The sequence below is a fragment of the Trachemys scripta genome, chromosome 22, assembly GCF_013100865.1.
Source record: "Trachemys scripta elegans isolate TJP31775 chromosome 22, CAS_Tse_1.0, whole genome shotgun sequence".
In the NCBI taxonomy this organism is placed as follows: domain Eukaryota; kingdom Metazoa; phylum Chordata; order Testudines; family Emydidae; genus Trachemys; species Trachemys scripta.
Genome location: NC_048319.1, coordinates 12,115,903 through 12,134,528, shown reverse-complemented (window position 1 = coordinate 12,134,528; position 18,626 = coordinate 12,115,903). Strand labels below are relative to the sequence as shown.

General features: G+C 50.1%; 1 protein-coding gene across 10 annotated transcripts in view; it reads right to left on the bottom strand.

Annotated features, from left to right (window-relative positions):
- TCF3 (transcription factor 3) overlaps nt 1–18,626 on the bottom strand; it is a 116,555-nt gene that overhangs the window by 13,792 nt on the left and 84,137 nt on the right. For all 10 annotated transcript variants that reach the window (XM_034755100.1, XM_034755103.1, XM_034755105.1 and 7 more), the window contains exons 6-12: nt 17,313–17,442; nt 15,212–15,261; nt 6,115–6,217; nt 5,461–5,600; nt 3,099–3,225; nt 1,357–1,415; nt 91–169 (exon numbers count right to left, since the gene is read on the bottom strand). In XM_034755100.1, coding sequence (XP_034610991.1) covers nt 91–169; nt 1,357–1,415; nt 3,099–3,225; nt 5,461–5,600; nt 6,115–6,217; nt 15,212–15,261; nt 17,313–17,442 — 688 coding nt within the window. The remainder of the gene's footprint in view (nt 1–90; nt 170–1,356; nt 1,416–3,098; nt 3,226–5,460; nt 5,601–6,114; nt 6,218–15,211; nt 15,262–17,312; nt 17,443–18,626) is intronic.

The window sequence follows — 18,626 nt, the reverse complement described above, 5'->3', positions numbered from 1 at the left end:
CTTTTTTTTTTTTAAATGAAACTGGTTTGATCAGGTTTGTAAAAGTGTTGCTCAAGCAGTTCTCAGGAGATCAGCGCATCGAGCACGTACCTGCAAGCCCCTGAGGGGAGCCCACGGGGGTGGAGGGGTTTGAAGAGAAGTTATTGCTAGAGTGATCTGGGGAATAAATCTAGAGCGAGAGAGAAACAAAGCACAGTTAGCCAAGTACACCTTTGAAACCTAGCGTTCCCAGCCCTGTAGAGCTGCAAACCCTCCACTGCCCCACACCCCCGTGCGCCACAAGTACCTACAGCACTATCCCATTGACTTCCAAGTCTCTCTACGTCACCCTCATCAATTCCCCCAGCCCTCCATCTACGCAACAAGCATGCTTCCTCAGGCCCACCCCCAAGCGCTCTGCTGGCCAGATTAACCTCGGTATCTATGCTACTGCTGTGTTCCTCCCCACCGCCCCTCCCCAGCTCCTTCCCCACAGCAAGCGCCTCCATTTGCCACCTTCGTCGCTGGGCGCTCGCGATGTGAGGAGGTTTCCTGGGTGTTTGACCTCAAGGAGCAGAGACCCCAAGGAGTGACAGCGGAGGCAGGCACTGCGCGGAGCTGGCTTCCGCATGGGGTGAGGCACTGGGGGCTGGTGGACCAAGCAGGGTGGGTCTGTGGCACGCAGCACTAGGCGAGGCCTGAACTCTAACTGAAAGCAACCAGTTGGCCGGACACGGACCATCGGTCAAGAGTCAGCAGTCCCCACACTAACCCAGCGGGGCCACTGAACTGTAAACAACCCCCCTCACATCAGCTACAGCCTGGAGTACAGAACCTAAGCCTGTATCACCCGGTGCCCAAGGTATCACAGCAACAGGCAGCGGAGGGGGACTGGCCTGGGATTTGCCAGGCCTGGGTTCTATTCCTCTCTGCCCAGGAGCAAGTCACTCTGAGCCCCAGCTCTCCCCCTGTGCCCTACTTCCCAGTGGGGTGGTGAGGAGTGACCGTGAAGCACCTCCCCTTTGTATCTATGGCCCCAATTCCTATAGTGTCAAGCACCTAAATCTTTTATTTCTTCTTCTGGGGAGAGAAAGAGCATCATCTCCATTTTACAGCTGGGGAACAGGCAGACACTATGGGACTTCTCAAGGACACATATGGCCTGATCTGCTGGGCCATCCTTCCTCTTTTCCTTGCCAGTTAACAAGCCCAACATGAGAGCTGTGTGGCTCCAAGCACTCGAACCACCACGCCGTGGAGACGTTTAACTCTCCTTTCCAGGGCAGGGAGCAAGATGGTCAAGTCAACAACCCCACTCCAACGCTTGCTGACTCGGAGGGGTGTTGGGAGGAAGAATCCAGATCAAGAAACACTTACTGAAGCTAATGCTTTCCCAAGCGCATCTCCTGAGCTCCCAGCTGTGGTTCCTCTGTTGCCTGCAGGGGGAGAGAGAACACAGCCCTTACCCCTCTGGTCCTTGCTGGAGCATGCTCCAGGCTCAAATCAGAACAGGTCACTTTTGGAAAAATGCAGGGGCACTTAAAAATAAAAGTTGACCTTTGTAGTTTAGTGTCTGCGCTCACAGTCTCCTACTGAGACTGGGAGGGGAAGGTGGCAGCAGTTGAAGGCAGGATAAAGTCTCTCTCTCAGAGTTTTAAAAAGACCCACTTTATTCTGGGGGAGGGATAGCTCACTGGTTTGAGCATTAGCCTGCTAAACCCAGGTTTGAGAGTTCAATCCTTGAGGGGGCCACTTAGGGATCTGGGGCAAAATCAGTACTTGGTCCTGCTAGTGAAGGTAGGGGGCTGAACTTGATGACCTTTCTGGGTCCCTTCCAGTTCTATGAGATAGGCGTATCTCCATATATTATTATTATACTATTCCCACACCTCCCTTGGCTGCTGCTGCCCTGAGAGTCTCACTCTGAACAGCAGGGAGCAGGCAATATTCACTGCCGCTGCCTTCCTGGAGCTGCAGGGATGTTAGCACGAGATGCCAGGTCGAAGGCACTTTGCCATTCAACATCTCCCACACAGCAAACCCCAGTTTAACAGGGCACCTTCCAAGGGCTGGTCTACACTAGGGGGGGGGATCGATGTAAGATATGCAACTTCAGCTACGCGAATAGTGTAGCTGAAGTCGAAGTATCTTGGATCGAATTACCTGGGGTCCACACAGCGCGGGATCGATGGCCGCGGCTCCCCCGTCGACTGCGCTACCGCCGCTCGCTCTGGTGGAGTTCCGGAGTCGACGGTGAGCGCATTCGGGGATCGATATATCGCATCTTAACGAGAGGCGATATATCGATCCTGGATAAATCGATTGCTACTCGCCGATACGGCGGGTATTGAAGACGTACCCCAAGCCCCCCACCCAGTCCTAGGCCTGTTCCCCTCCCTGTCCCCAAACAAGGGTTTCTCTACAAAACAGAACGATCAAGGTCAGGAATCTCAGTTCCCAGCGATCATGAAGTTAATTTCAGTAACAGGTTTTGTAACAGGTTCAGCGGGGTTAGAGATTAAAGCACTCAGGGGTTTAAAATGGCATTTGAACGCAGCATGAAAATTCCTACTCCTGATCTGGACGAACAACGTCTCCCCCTGCACCTTCCCCACCTGCCTCAGGTTTAACTCCTTTCTGCCTCTCGCTCAGTGGTCGCGCCTCCAAGAAGTGACTGCACAGATTCCAGTTTCCCTCTGAGACCCATGAGCTGGGTGTGAAAAAACATGCATGGATGGAAAGCAACAAGCAACTTAAACCTCTGAGCACAGAGGCTGGGGAGGAGGGGGGGTTACTTGTGCAAAACCACACAGATCCCACCCCTTCTTCTCTGCCAGATCATGCCTGATGATCCAGCAGCAATAACCCGCACTAAATCTCTTGTCTCGTGGAGTAACTCCAGGCCTACGTGCGACACACGAGGGATAAGACCTGGTATGATGCAGACATACAGAGCGCAAGCATTATTCTTGAACGGCCCAGACAGTGGCTTTAACCCCACAGCTCCTTGTGCATTAGACATTTACAATGGTTTGCCTTTCCTGGATTAACCTACATGCAGTGGGAGAGTGGAAAATTTCAGTGGCCTCTGCTCAAGACTTGCCAAACCATGTACATACCCATCATGCTGTCTGTCCCACTGATCGGTGGCGTATGACTGGGCACGCCATAAGGGGTGGAGGCAGAGGGAAAGCCAGACACAGAGGAAAGTCCGCCATTAACTTCTCCTGAATGCATCGGGTAGTTCTAGAAAAGAGAAAGGGGAAGAGGCATGAGAGATCCCCTGGGACGGTCCACAGCGCGGCAGGATTTAGGAAGCACCCCCGCCAAGGTGAATGTAGAGGTTAGTGAGGGTGGATCAACTGTGCCCTCTGATGGACCAAATCTCTGCCCTGACTGTGCTGCCTTCCAGCGGCTGGAGATGGTGGACTTCGCGAGTGCTCCCTCAAATTTTTTACATCCATATGCGGAATGTATTTTATTATGTGCACCAATATGGAGGTGATGTGTGGTGGGGATGGGGCCAAGGGGTTTGGAGTGTGGGAGGGGGCTCAGGGCTAGGGCAAAGGATTGGGGTGTGGGGGGAAAAAGGACTGGCTGGGGATGCGGACTCTAGGGTGGCACTGGGGATGAGGGGTGCAGGAGAGAGCTTAGGGCTGGTGCAGAGGGTTGGATGCAGGGGTGAGGGTGCTGGCTAGAGTGAAGGCTTTGGGATGGGACCAGGGATGAGAGGTTCGGGGTGCGGGAGGGGGCTCGGGGCTACGGCAGAGGGTTGGGGGTGTGGGCTCTGGGGTGGGGCTGAGGGGTTTGGGGTGCAGGCTGCCCCAGGGCTGCAGTGGGGAGAGAGGACTCCTCCCAGCCCTGTCTTCCCACAGCAGCTCAGGACCAGGTGAGAGGCGACTCTCCCCGGACATGGCAGCTCTGGCGAGGCTGGGCTGGGGGAGGGGCTCCTCTTCCCAGCAGGCCTGGGCTGGGCGCCTCTCCATGCCTGCGCGGCCCTGGATGGCTTGCTGTGCGGCCGTGCAGCTTACAGGGAACTTGGGATGTTGGCATGTTGCTGCAGCTGAGGGGGATTCTGCTGATCTAGTAGTGGGGAAAGTCCCCAACTGCAGCTGAGTCAACATTTTTCAAAATATGTGCGCGCGGAGGGAGAAAACCCCCTCCAAAATCAGCAAAAATTGTGGATATGTTTTCATGAATTCTCCCTCCCCTCACTCCCTTATCACTCCCAGCTACGGAGCTGGGGGGAAGTCTCCAGATTCTGAAATTTATTGTCGCCTTTTTTAAAAATGTTTTTTTCGATTTGGGGGGGGGGGGGGATGACGAGAGGCAGGAAAAGGGGGATGTTTGAGAAATTGAAGGCCAAGAAGCAGCTGGGTTCATTTCAGAACGGGCAACCTGCTCACACACCGCATGGACACTTCCCCCCCCCCCCCCACAGCAGGAACGACTGCGCTCCCCCACTGCAGAAAACAGCAGCCACCACTTGGAATGCAGGCTCTCATTTCTACAGCTGATCCTGCAGCACCCACGCCTTCGCCCCGAGGGAGGAAGGGCAGTCTGGTAGCTAAGGTACCAGGAGTGGGAGTCAGGAAATCTAGGACCTTGGGGAAGTCACTTAGTCTCCCTGCGTCACACGTGGGGTTGAGAAGATAAATATCCTGAAGACCGTGAGGGGCACAGATGTGTTGCAGTGAGGGCCATGTAAACACCTCGTTTTAGACATTCACAGATTTTAAGGCCAGAGGGTACCAGTTTGATCTTTGTACAGTACAGTCTGCCCTCCTGTACCACACAGGCCTAGATCTCCCCCAATATAATTCCCAGAGCAGATCTACATTGATCACCAAGCTAGCGCTGGGCAGGTCACATTTGGACAATCCAGTGAGCACACACCTACAGCAGGATAAACCTGAAGTGCTCTGCTTTCGCTGGGGAGGGGGAAGACATTTCTACGCCCAAGTGCCCCCAGCTATAGAACAGGGAAAATACTTCCCTATCACGGACAAACTAAATTAACTAATGTTCGCCAGGGCCTGGTTGCCGTGGTGAGGGGCCTCGCAGAAACATCTACAAGGCCGATGACCAGTATTTTCAGAACGGCGGCATAAGAGCATCTTGTTATTTCAAAGAGCACTGCCAAAGAATGAGCCAAAGGGACAGAAGCGAGGGATCTCCCTCGACACCATAGTCCACCCCTTGCAAACGCTGACTGAAGGAGTATTTTACAGCAACACTGCACCAAAATACTCTTTGTCAGACTACAAAAAAGTCTCGCCAAATTGCTCCACGGCAGAAGAGAAACATTATTCCCATTTAACAGGCCAGGCAAACTGAGACCTAGATGAGAAGGGAGTCAGTGTCTGAGCTGGGAATAGACCCCAAGAGTCTAACACTCTGCCCTATGCTCCTACAACGACACGGCACCACCTAAACATTCACACACGGCTCAAGGCTACGGCATCACCGGAGACACGTTACCATCCGTTCGTGCTGATGTAAACTATTGAAGCCACCGGACTGTGGGAGAGGGGCCGAGGAGCCACCCAGCATGGCTCCGTAGCTCGACTGGCTCATGGTGCCGGACGAGCTCCACAGATCTGGAGAGTTGTGAAGTCCATCTGCAAGGCAAGCAACCATGTCAATACCAGGGATATAAAATCGCAACGCACAAACATCAGCAGGGCAGGAGTCCCAGGAGGCAGAGGGGGGAAGGGGAGACTAGCTGAGTAATGCTGATGGCACGCACTCTGTGCGCACGCAGGAGTGGTGCAGTTAATTATTTGCAGTGCAATAGCATTTAGGAACCGCATTAATGGACCAGGCAGGTCACTAGGCAGGTCGCTGTACAAACACAAAGCTTACAATCTGCGGGATAGCCTCACGGCGCAGGTGCACTGCAGGACAAGGTTGTAGGTCGGGAGGCTGCAACCAGTCATAAGCCTGGGATCCAATGTAATGGCAGTGATTTCAGCATTATTGGGCCTACGTATTTACGCACGCCTGCCCCAGCACCACCCACATCTGTCTCCCTGCATCACACGCTGCTAGGAAATCCCCTCCGTCACCGCTTTGGATGTAACAGGATAGGGGGCAGCTGCTGTGACGCTGGGGTCACCAGCATTAACTACTGACCTGGCATGTAGAAGGCTCCAGGATACACAGTGCTGGGAGGTTTCGAGGGGGCATATCCAGCTGGATCCCTGCTGTAGTCATCACCTGAGTTGGATGGATACACCTGCAAAGGGCCGGAAGGGGGATGAGGAAGGGAGAGAGGCCTGCCCATTCAGATAGCTTTAGTGCTTTCTAAATTCTCTTCTCCCTCCCCACCGCCTTTTCCTGCCAGGCTGCCGCCTTCCCCAGCCAGATAGCCTTTAACCTATTTATTGCGGCTGATAATGTAGCCAATTCCCACAGCAAAATGGAAGGGGAAAAAAAAAAAAAAAGGGAGAAGTTCAGCCAAAGTTAAAGCTGAAAAGCGACGCTACGTTATTCAGGAAATCCTCACCGCTAAGATGGGCACCAACCTTAACTCTGTCCCTTTCTCCCCGGTGCCTCTCCCCACTGTCACATTAAACTTGGCCTCCTGTATCCCTCATCACATCTCATATGTGGGCTGGAGATCACCTAACCGACCCTTCCCACCCGGACAATCCATCTTTCATCGAATAAATCCAACTGACGCACAGCTGCCAACACTCGGGAGGGGGCGGAGAAGAAGTGAAAGCAGAAACGTGCCCTACATTTTTGATCTTTCATGCCCTGTGTGTGACAGAACAGGCCAGCGCGAGAAGTTCCAGCTTTCCTCTTTAGTTCCCTTTTCTTTGTTATGGCTTTTTATGGGTAACCACAAGGATTATTTCTGGATGTTAAACCCCAGTCCCCAGTCCGATTCAGAGGGAAATGGGATATGGGGGAGGCAAGTATTCTGGACCCATTTGCTCCTGTATCTGCTTTTCCTTACCAAAAAAAGGCTTCACTGTCGCCTATACCCAGCTCTTACATCGTGCCTTTCATCCACAGAGCTGAGAGTGCTTTACAAACGAGGCAAGTATTCATTAGCCCCATTTTACTGACTGGGAAACTGAGGCAGACACCAACTCTGAGGGCCCCATGGTAGCCCTTGACAGATGTCACCTCCAAATTCCATTCAGACCCTCTCCTTAAACACCCCCACACCCCGCTGCAGGCCAGCAGCACAGGTACAGTGCTGGGTTTGAGCGGAATGACAACCTGCAGCTCAGCATATGCGATGCAGCCCAGGTTGGGACATTTGCAAGCCCTGGCTTATTTTAGCCAGGAGATGTTCTGCAGGCTGCTTACTGAAAAGCACCATCATCTCCACATGGGCCAGGCTCTTGGGAGCAGGCACAGAGCTCTCATGCCGCCATGGCCCACTGGCTGACAGACTCCAAAGGAAGGAGACAGAATGCACTCAAACATAATTATGCCTGCATGGAATCTACAATGCTGTGGGATTCCTTCCTTTAGGGCAAATAACTCTTGGTCAGTTCCATGAACCTTTTATTGTTGGAAATCCTTTACTGCAGAAGTAAAGAAGTGGAACCAACGCCTATTCCGTTTATTCAGCACAATCAAGGGACTAAAATGAGTGTTGCCCCTCAAAAGGAAGGCCGCTCGCAGAGGCCTGTTTCTGTAGATGGTTACAGTAATTCTGCAGTGGAGCTAAGCGCACGCCCTCTGTTCAGTAGCACGTCGAGAATAGAGGGCAGGGGAGCAAAGAAAGGGTTATTGACCAAGTGGATGCTAGAAAGCCTGCTGATGACAAATCTCTCGTGTGCTGGTGTTCAAATGTGTTTAACAAATGCACACTGAATATGCAAATAAACCGAAATGCCATTTAAACTGATGCGAAAACCTTCCCAGGATCTATTTTCATCACTATTGATTCATTCTGAAACTATTTTCTTTTTAAATACACACGAAAGCAGGGACCGGGGGTTGCAGTAACTTTGCCGGGCATTCTCAGTTCATCAAATGACTGGAAAAGCATTTCTGTTTGTAAGGGAAGCCAGCAGGGATGTGGCAAGGGTATATTCCCTTCCCCCCACCCAGTCTGCAACTTCTAACATTTTTATTGACGCAAGTGCAAAGTGCCAATGAGGAGGAGTGGAAGAATGGCTCTATTTTTAAAATTGCCCAAAACATTGAGAAAATGGGTTTTAACAGAGAGATAGCAAAAATGTGCTCTGGAAAGCATCTGTGATTACTAGTGTTAAAATAAATCCATCCCTTTGCACCTTCAGTTCCTGCTTCTCAGGCTACCCATCCCAGAGGCGAAGGCATCAAAATGCACCATCTAAACAAAAGCACCCACAGCTGAGACAAACAACACTAACCGATGCCCAGTGTGTCCAGCGCATGCCTGCAATGAATTGCACAAGGCTCCGGACAATGTTTACACGCCAGCTTGAAAAAAAACCCACACACCATCTTAGAACCCATGTCCTCCAAAGAGGCTTCTAAAATCCCTTGTTCTCTAAGAAGAGAAAGCAAAAGGGGGCTGGGGGGGGGGGGGGATGAGAGAGAGAGCGAACAAGCCCCCTGACCATGCTCCAAAGTCAGTTGTCTTCCAATACTACACACTAGTGTGTCTTTAAAAACAAACCCCCCCCCCACCACCCACTAGCTCTGTGTCAGCTCCACACAGCAGGTTTATGACCCCTGCCCCACCGGTATAACATGTTCCACAACCCTTTGGGCTAATCTGACGGTGATGACGCTGAATTAAGGGAGAGTTGTAAAAGTCCCTTTACTCCCCTCACTCCTATAGTGACACCCCCCCCCCCCCGTGTGTCTACCACTGCTTTTGCTAGTACCCAGAAGCGGCAGTGTTCTCTGGGTGATTGAAGGGGAAGAGACAGCAGAGAATGTAACTTGTGACCTTCTGTTTCAACAGATCGCCAAGTTCAGACGGAGTCTTTATTGACCTGATAGCACAAATTTAGATCATAAACTCATAAAAAAAAAAGACCACAGAGAGGAGGGGGAAGGGAGAGAACTGACAGATGCTGACAACTGGCCCCCACGCCCTCTTAAAAAAAACAACAACAACGTGTGTTGTTAAAAAGCCCCTTGCCTTTGTGCATATCCAAGAATCTCCCCATTTCAACACAGAGACAAACCTTGAAGTGGAATGCATGAAAAAGAATTGTGTGTGTGTGTCTGGATAGCGCGTGTTTGTGGCAGGGAGGTGGGGGGAGATGGGGAATGGAACAGGCTACAAAGAATAAGAATCCAGTAAATTGACTTTTCCTATAATTTGATTAAATAGCGGGAGCTGGGACAGGGAATCGAATGAAGCACATCTAATAGCCCTGCACCATCTGCCAGCCCCTGGCACCTGGCCAGTCTCCAGGCAGCTGTGCAGCACTGGAGGAGAGGAAGAAGGGGTGGGGGTGGGGAAAGGAGGTTTAACATATTTAATAAATCCTGAGCGAGAATTAAAAAAAAACCCGTCAGAAATATCCTCACCCAGGCAGGAAGCCGACGCAGGATTCCGAAGGTGCCCAACACTTGCACCCTGCTGTTTCCCAGACTGCTGGCACACACCCCTGCCTCCTCCCATACTGACATATGCACCCCCCCCCCATTCCTGGCTCTCAACTCCCCACTCCCCCCAGCTCTATTTCAAGGGAGTCAAATTTCAGTCCGATTACTCATTAACACTTCGAGGTCCTCCACGCCCACCACAATGCAATTCACTCATGCAGCCATCTCTACGTATCGGTGCTCGATGTGCGAGGCAGAGCTAGTGTGTGTGGGGAGTGTGGACACACGCACACACACTTGTGGTTTTTTTTTTTTTTTTTTTTAAAAGCCTGGAGATAACAGATGCATAAAATTCAAGCTGCTCATTTTAACAGGATGTTTTAGGAAAGAAAGAAAAGCCCTGGAAATCTTTCGTTTTGGTGTTAAATAATAAGGAGGCTTTCAAACGGCTTTTTCTAAATACATCTAAGATTATGTTATGTGGGTTAAGGGAGAGGGGAGAAGAGGGGGTATATTTAGGGGGTTGGTTTGCTGGAAATAGAGATGTTCCATCAGCTAAAGCTCTCTGTTGTCCTCCAGAGAGCAGGCAGACGGTTGCTCAACTCATGTCACCCAACCCATCAGCTGCTCCCCCCCAGCCAACATCCCCAGCGTGCTCAAAGTCACCATGCGCAGAGATAAGAGCCCTCTAAGCCTGCCTTCAAAATATGTAAAGCAGCCGACGAGCCTCCAAAATCCTCGGCGCGCTCGGGAGGACCTGACAGAATCCACACGCTACACGCAGCCCCACAGGAAACAGTAAATCATAGCCAGGTCTCTCCTCCCCCCCAGCCTTTGCCTCTGTCAGCTAGAGAGTCAGACCTCTGGGACCTACAGGTGAGATCATTTCCTGTGTTTAAAATTGCTAGCACAGAGAGTAAAAGGAGGGAGCTTGCCAAGAAACCACATTAAATTCACCAGCACTGGGATTCTCAAGGTGTTTTGGTTCCCCCCCGTTATTCTTGTTTAAATGCATAAACCAGTGAGGGACTTCAGGCAACCCTTGCAGACTAACATTACACAGAGCAGTGACCAGACTGTAAATTGATTTGCTAAAATACTCGCCAGCCACCATACTTTTGACTGCAACAGAATCTTCAAACAACCTTCTATTCTAGGAGCACTGAAGCCAATTTCCACATGGCTCAGAGACAAAGCCAGACAACACAGAACTACTGCGGAGAGTTGTATGTATCTATGTGGTCTGAGATCGCTACTAGACAAGGGCACCTGGATGGTTAAGAAATGTGACTTGAGTCAAAAAGCAAAAGGTAGAGGCTGGCTAGCGTCTCTCAGGGAGGCACAGCAAATGCTGGATCAACACACGTGTCTCTCTCAGCTCTGGTGCATAGTGCGGTTGGCAGAATCTCTTGTTGACCCAGATTACAAGTTTTTACTCCCTTTGTTGAGAAAATGCAGCAGCGGCAACGCCATCGATATACGGATCCAAAGGCCAGAAGGAACCATTGTGAGCACCTATTCAGATCTTCCGCACAACAGAAGAATTTCACTTAGTAACTCCTCCATCTTTTAAACCAGGGGTCTCAAACTCAAATGACCACGAGGGCCGTATGAGGACTAGTACATTGGCCTGAGGGCCGCATCACTGACACCCCCCCCTCGCTGCCCCCGGCCTGCCCCCACTCCACCCCTTCCATGAGGCCCTGCCCCTGCCCCACCTCAAACTCCTTCCCCAAAGTCCTCACCCCAACTCTGCCCCCTCTCTGCCCCCAGGCGGTGCAGGAGGGGTGCGGGGTGTGATGGGAGCTCAGGGCAGGGAGTTGGGGTGCAGGTGGTGTGCAGCAGGGGGCTCAGGGCAGGGAGCTGGGGTGCGGGCTCCGGCCTGTCGCCGCTTACCTAGAGCGACTCCAGGGTGGCAGCACCTCACTGAAGAGAGAGGCTTAGGACTAGGGCAGAAGGGCAAGGGAAGGGCAGCCTGCCCTGGCCCTAGTGAAGAGTGACACTAGGACCTGCCGGAAGCCGGCAGCCTGCAGAGCGGAGCAGATTCAAGGGTGCTGCAGGCTCCTCTGGGGCAGTGAGGAGGCAGCAAGTGGGTGCCGGGAGACACTCCGGGGAGAAGGGGGGGTGGCAGGTGCCCCCAACATTGGGGAGCAGTGCACGGGGAGCTTAACAGGCACAGAAAATAACTCGGGGGGCAGGGGCGAGGGGAGTTTGGCGGCGACAGGAAGTAACGGGGGGGGGGTGGCGGCACGTGGGGAGCTCCACGGGCCACAGGGAGGAGCTCCAGGCCACGTGTTTGAGACCCCTGTTTTAAACCAAGCAAGTAGCAAAAGGATACGATTTGTCATAGGTCCTACAGAGTTTGATGTATCCAAGAAGCAATTTTAAGGTGGTTTGTGAGAGGCGAAAGGCAGGTGCTGGAACCAGAGGGGGATTTCTGGCACACAAGCAAGAGGATTTTACCGAATGGATTTTGATGCAATTGAACCCTACCAAGCAGCTGCCGGTCGTATCACACTCCGCACTATTCAGTCAGGCCCTGAGCCGTCTCCTGCTGAAGCGAATGGTAAAGTTCCTACTGACTTCAATGGCAGCAGACTAAGTGCACAGGCTCTAGGCCTATTTTCAGGGTGACTCTTGCACGTGGGGTAATTAGACACAGACTCTCTGCCTCGGGCCCCATTCCTTATTGTGCCATCCAAACTCTGCAACCAGCCGCCAGACACGGTCACATCCACCCTGACTTATTACTCAAAGCAGCACAGGAAAGAATGCGGCTCCTCAGGCCCAAAGGAAAGAAAGGAGCGCGTGGGTGGGGAACACACAGCAGCAGAGAGAGAATACGAGCTGCAGCCGACTTTGCTGTTTTCCAAAGCCGCTACTTCACAAGGGGAAAAAAACCTCCGGAGGACCATGTGCTAATGTACCACAGCATGACCGCAAGACACACCTGAGGGGCCATTCATGACCAGAACTGCTAGTTAGAAGAGAGACCAGCCTACCTCCATCCCATCTCCCTTGCCATCAAAGAAGCAGGCAACATCCCCCGGCTTCCAGGCTTGCCACTAACTTTTCTAGTTCGCTCTAACTCACGGATGCTGTTTGCATCTCTTGCTGCCTTTGGCAGCACTTAGCCTGCTTCAGCCACCCTCAACTATTTCAGCCACTGACCAGTCCGAGTTTTCAAAGCAGTTACAGAATTAAGATTAAAGTACTTTATCTTAATAAGATGTTTATTACCCTATTTACTTTGCACAGGGTCCAGTGATAACATGGAGCAGGCTCTTTTGCTGTATGTTTGCAGACGACCTCAGACGAGAAAGCTTCTTTGATCAGCTGCCCATGAGGAGGGCAAAGCCTCACTGGCCACACACTTAATTCTATGTATAGGTGCCTATTTCTCTCTCCTGGAGAAACAGAGGGTTTTAGACCTCATGGAGGTCAAAAAATATTAAGGGGGGGGGAGAGGGAGGGGGAGGTAGGGCAGCGAAGAGACAGCAGACACTCCCTCACCCCTCGACCAGGGAAATATTTCGCTATGAAAAAGTGAAGCTAAATTTGCTTTAGCAGCCTGCCCTGAAAGAGAAGAGCGTGTGCGCGCACACACGACTTCTAGCCATTTATGTTCCACTGGTCCCTGGCCACTGCAATTCAGGGGCTGCTGCCCTTTGCTAAACATTACATAACCCTCCATCTTTCCTCCAGGGATGCAGAACAGAATGGTTATATTATTCCTAGTAAATTCCATCCTTCTCTCCCTTAGCTGGGGTGGGAGGAGAGGGTAGTTTCTCCTACAACAGTGGTGTGCTGTTTACAGAGCTGCACGCACATTCACCCCAGCTTATTGCTGTGTTGGCTCAGAATTTATTATTATTTTTTAAAGGCAGAAGAGGGGGGTTGCCATCCAGTTTGGCTCTAGTACTAGAGAGCAACTCTGTGTCTGGCCCAGCAGTCAAGCAGAATGATCCCATGCAGCGAGACTACAATCTCTTTGGGCCGGACTCATCTCGGAGCGCAGGGTCTGTTTCGACAGCAGCGTGAGTTTTCCCGAGCGATTAGGAATTCTGGGTGCCATGCTAGAGACATGGTAAAGGGGCCTGGTTTTCAGGAAGTGTTGAACACCCATCCTCTGGAAACCAGGCCCCTTCAAATTAGACCCCCCTTGGCCTCCACAATCACTAGTCCCTCCTTTGAAAACTGAAGCCAATAACTGTAACCAGCAGGGTTAAGTGGCCATCTGCTAAGGAGCAATGCTTTTCTCATATGCTACCTCCACTGAATGCTCTGGGAGCTAACCCAAATTCAGCTGCTCCGAGTCCCACCTGGACCTGAAGGGACAGCATGAATGCAGATTCCGTTTGAACGGGGCAACTTAAAATGCACAAAAGCTAAGCTAGGGCACAGCCAGCAATAAGCAGCCCCTCAAGTGTCCTTCATTTTGGGGGTCGGCGTTGGTGAGTCCCAAACTTGTCTCTGTTCCAAACCAATTGTGTGCCCTGCTCGACTTTCATTGTAGAAATCGATTTACTTCAGAAACACAGAATCATGAACCCGAGGTTACCGTAGGTGCTTTACACTAAAGGAAGGAATACCACAGCACTTTTACGTTCCCTGTACGGAGTGAGCGCGTCTGTCCATCCCATTTGTTGTGAGTCTTTGGGCCCGTGCAGTCTGAGCAGAACTGAAGGCACATTGCACACACCCAGAGTAGAGCACAAGTCTTCCACTCCAAAGAATTTCACCTCCACTTTCGCCTGAAGTTTGCAATCCATCCACACACAGGCAGTCAAGCAAAAGCGAGAGCATGGAATGCAGTGTTGCTCTTTGGCGCTTCTGGCCAATGCAAAGCTGCTCTGCTCCCATCTGTGAGAGCCCCCTCCAGTCCACTCCAATTAACTCTCCTGGAGATTCCATTACTTCCAGCCATAAAGACACTGTTCAGTTTATTCCCCCATAACTGCCACAGAAGTATGGCTAGCGTATTCCTACAGGCTGTTCGGCTTTCTTATAAAACAACACAGGCATTCCTGCACACCTGGACCGGCCCCAGCTGCTTGCCCATGTTATAACTGCTTTGGTTTCCCTTTTGGAATGAAATCCAAGCGTGTGGAATATCACATTTCATAGGGGCATTCGCGACATAACGTCAAATAGACAAGAGCCAAGAAATTCAGGGCTATAACCGATATGCTGTCCTTTTATTGCGCAGGTGGTGCTGGGGAGAAGGCGGCTCTGCAGTAAATACCTAACAAGCTAGGGCTTCAGACCCGGGCCTTCTCCTTCCATCTCCTCCCCTTCCCGCCCTGCTACCCAGGTGGCATTACCAAGAGCTATTCTGCACATGAAGTATTACAATCACTTCTCTCAGGTTACTAGGTTATGGCCCCATGCATCTGTACAAAACTTGGTCTTACCAACGTCTTCCCATTTCTCTCTCATGCTAAACTGTAGCCAGTAAAACTCTTCCCTACCCCACAAAAATACACGACACTTGGATCAATGGTGACCAAATCTGTAGGGACAATAATTTACCGCTGCAGTAGGGAATATAGTTAAAATGAGATTTGGAGGCTACCGGTCCATACTAAAACTGTTGGAGATGGGGAGACTTAAATCAACTTGAAAGATCCAACCTGAAGATGTAATGGAGCTTAGATTCTGCACTAAATAGAACTAGATGGAATATTTGGAGAGCAAATTTCCGTGCACTGCTGCTTACCGACGAGGGCAGTCCTGGAGGCACCTTCCGAACCTTTTTCGGTTGTCCATCTGGTATGGAAAAAATAAAAATAAATAAGAACAGAGGATATGAAACCACTTTTGAAAGGGTAAGTTACAGGCTGGCTGCTGACACTATTGGGATATGAAGCCCCACTGGGTGTTGGAAGCTAGTCACAAAGTCTGGCTAAGTAAAGCCACCAATGATAGAAGACACTGCATTAAGTGCACCACTTTGATTACAACTCCTCGGTAATGCTATACAACAGGAAACGGATTTGGGACATTGCAACATGCTAGGTCTCAGGTCGGACTGCTCCTGTTTTCTGCTTGTTCTCTTTGCAGCAGCGTTCTCCTGGGAGAAATGGACCTGAGAACATTAAAATAGCCCCACTTTAGCTGCTGCCGTGACAACAGGGACTCACTTATCCCAGGATAAAAGGCCCTGCATAATCTCCTGACTTTTGGAAAGGGTGCCAATAGGTTCATTAAAGAGGGTTTGGGAGAAGAAGGGAAAAGAATCAAACCATGCAATGTTTGGGTCACCCTGCAACCTGAACACAAGCGAGCTCATCAATCATTTGCTCCTTAAAAAGTAATGTGCTTAGCAAAGTGCACTGTGATAGGATGTCAGGCTCTAGGATTTTACCCAGAGATGGAGGGCTACTGTACTGACTCACTCATGAAGACAGAAGAGGTGGGTCTCAGATCCAAATCAGGGGGATAAACAGTGTAGCGTCTTTAAGGCAAGAGATGGGGTGCAGTGGGAAGGGGCATTTTCAGGGGAAACACCCTAGAAGTGGAAGCTCAGGCTAAGGGTTTATGGATTTTCCCGTTAAGAATTAAGGCTAATCCTAGTTTGAGGTGAGAGTTTTAGACACTAAATGCAACATGTTTGCTGTGCCGAGAATAGGGTGAGGGACCGTGCCCATTCATACATATTCTAGCTTAGGAGAAGAATTCATAACACAGAACCACTCGATCCATTTAAACGGTGGATCTGAAAACCTGAAACAGTGAAATTCTTACGCAATTAATTAAGCTTTGAATATCAAAGCAGATACCCTCACCTGCATTCCCCTTTCTAAAAATAACTGGAAAAAACGGCATGTAGTGTTACATCGCATCTGGCTCCATTTGCAGTGCAAAGACCAAAATAGCAGCAATAAAACAATTTCAGATGGGGTGGGGTGTGACCAGATAACATCAGCACTGGAGCATGAGAGCTTGTCTACACTTGAAAGTTAAATTCACACCCTAACTTAATCCTCATTAAAGCACAATAGCTGGTCCTGAGTAACTCCATGTGTGGATACATTTACTCCAGAATAAGAGCACTTTGTTCCAGTTTAGTTTAAATCATGTTGGACTGAGTTCTTAACATTCTTATTCCAGAATAAGAGTCCACATCTGGAGTTACTCAGGAACAACTCCCTGTGTAGACAAGACCTTAAAGGCCAAAGGCACAACTTGGTGCCTTCAAACTCCTCAGGTAGATGACTATCTGATAATCAGGACTTTGTGCTGCTTACCGTATTACTTACGTTATTCCTATATTACTCCTGGCAGCCAATTTTCACTGGGGGTAGCTTTTATATAAAGGGCACTGGAGCAGGGGCAATAGTATTATAGGTCAGAGGGCATATACTCTCACATGGCAGCCAAGATTTTCAGATGTGACTAGTGATTTTGAGAGCCCAACTGGAGACATCTTACAGGGTCCTGATTTTCAGAAAGTGTTGAGCACCTGCCCATTAGAAAACTGTCTCCGGCCAGGGAACCAAAATCACTAGTCACTTTAGAATCTTGGCAGATATTTGCCAGCAGAGTGGAGGAAATCACACATCGCTAAGATGCTACATAACCCAGTCTGGCAATGAATTTTTCAAATGTTTGCCAGACCCACATCTATGTAACCCTGCAGCATCCGTGCACGGATCTCTGAGAAAATGGACCTAACTTCTATATCATGAATGGTATCAAGCCAGTAGAGCGTTTCAGTGGCCACAGTCAATTTAAAGTACACATCAAGAGAAGGCATCCTAGTCTCATTATCTCACAATCAGCACTGCTGCACCAGAGGGACATCCACTGTGACTTACCTATGTTGCTGTCAGCACCTCTCCTACGAGGGTTGTTTGGGTAAGAATAATACTGAGACCCTCCCTTCACCCCTGTGGGGGAAAGTGTGGTTGGACTTGCAATTCCCATTTCACTGGGCAGGAAACCAGTCTGCAAATAAGAAGACACACAAACCCTTCCATGTAATTATGCTGTAAAACCATCACAGTCATTGAGACAGAACAGAAGCTGCCTTGAGCACCTCAAACTAAAATCAAACCAACGGGCCATAAAAAAAAAAAAAGGCAAAAACAAATAAGCCATCCAAAAAAAGGAACTCTAGTCACATTTACCAAAGATGCCTGAACTCCAAGCTCTAAATCTGCACCCAATTATTTGTGGGTGCAAAATTACAGGTGCAATTAACTGAGCACAAATGACAGAACCTAGATGTCTACCTAATTTGCAGTCAATTGACTGCATCTACGACCGATTGTGGGTGATGGCGCAGACTCGTAGAAGAGAAAGGACAGTTTTGCAGTTTAAGGCATTGCACTGCGACTGCTAAGCAGATTCACCAGGACAGCAATAGTGGCAGAGCTCACAGAGATGGGGTATCCACGTTGTTACCAGTGTGTTGTCTAACCCAGCTCAGAACTGGTCTAGGAGACACCATGGTTTAAAAAAAAAAAAAAAAAAAAAACTGCTCCTGCATTGAAGGAGAGAAATGCTCCTGGCAACAAAAGTGGTTGACAGCAGCAATACTGGTGCTGCAGGTCCCCTGACAATAGCCACAGCAGAAGCCCAAAGTGGAAGATTTCCCAAGCAGCTCAGTACAGACAAGGCAACTGAGTCTAAGGACAAGAGGAAGGATGGTCTTGTGGTCAACAGCACTCAGGACTTGGGCTGGTACCTTGGTCCACCACAGACTCCCTGTGCCTCAGTCCCCCCTCCATAAACTGAGAACAACAACCCTTCCTTTTATCTGCCTTGTCTCTTTAGACTGTAGGCTCTTCAGGGCAGGGACTGTGTCTGACGATCCATACATATAGCCCCCATCACAATGGGGCTCCGATCTCAGATGGGGCCTCTCAGTGCTACTAGAATGTGAATAATTATTACAGCCTTTCAGTATGCTGAACTGTTGACTCCTATCCTGCTCTGTTTCAGTTGTTTACTCTGCAGAGTAGTTAACCCCTGGTTAAATGCCTTTTAGATCTTTAGGCTACCAAGGACTTCTTTTACTTAGGAAATTCCATTAGAACCAAAAGTTCTTCCCCACCCCACCATTCATCCCAATTTACAACCTGAAGCCAGAATTTTCAGACATGACCCATGGATTTTGCGTGCTTGAT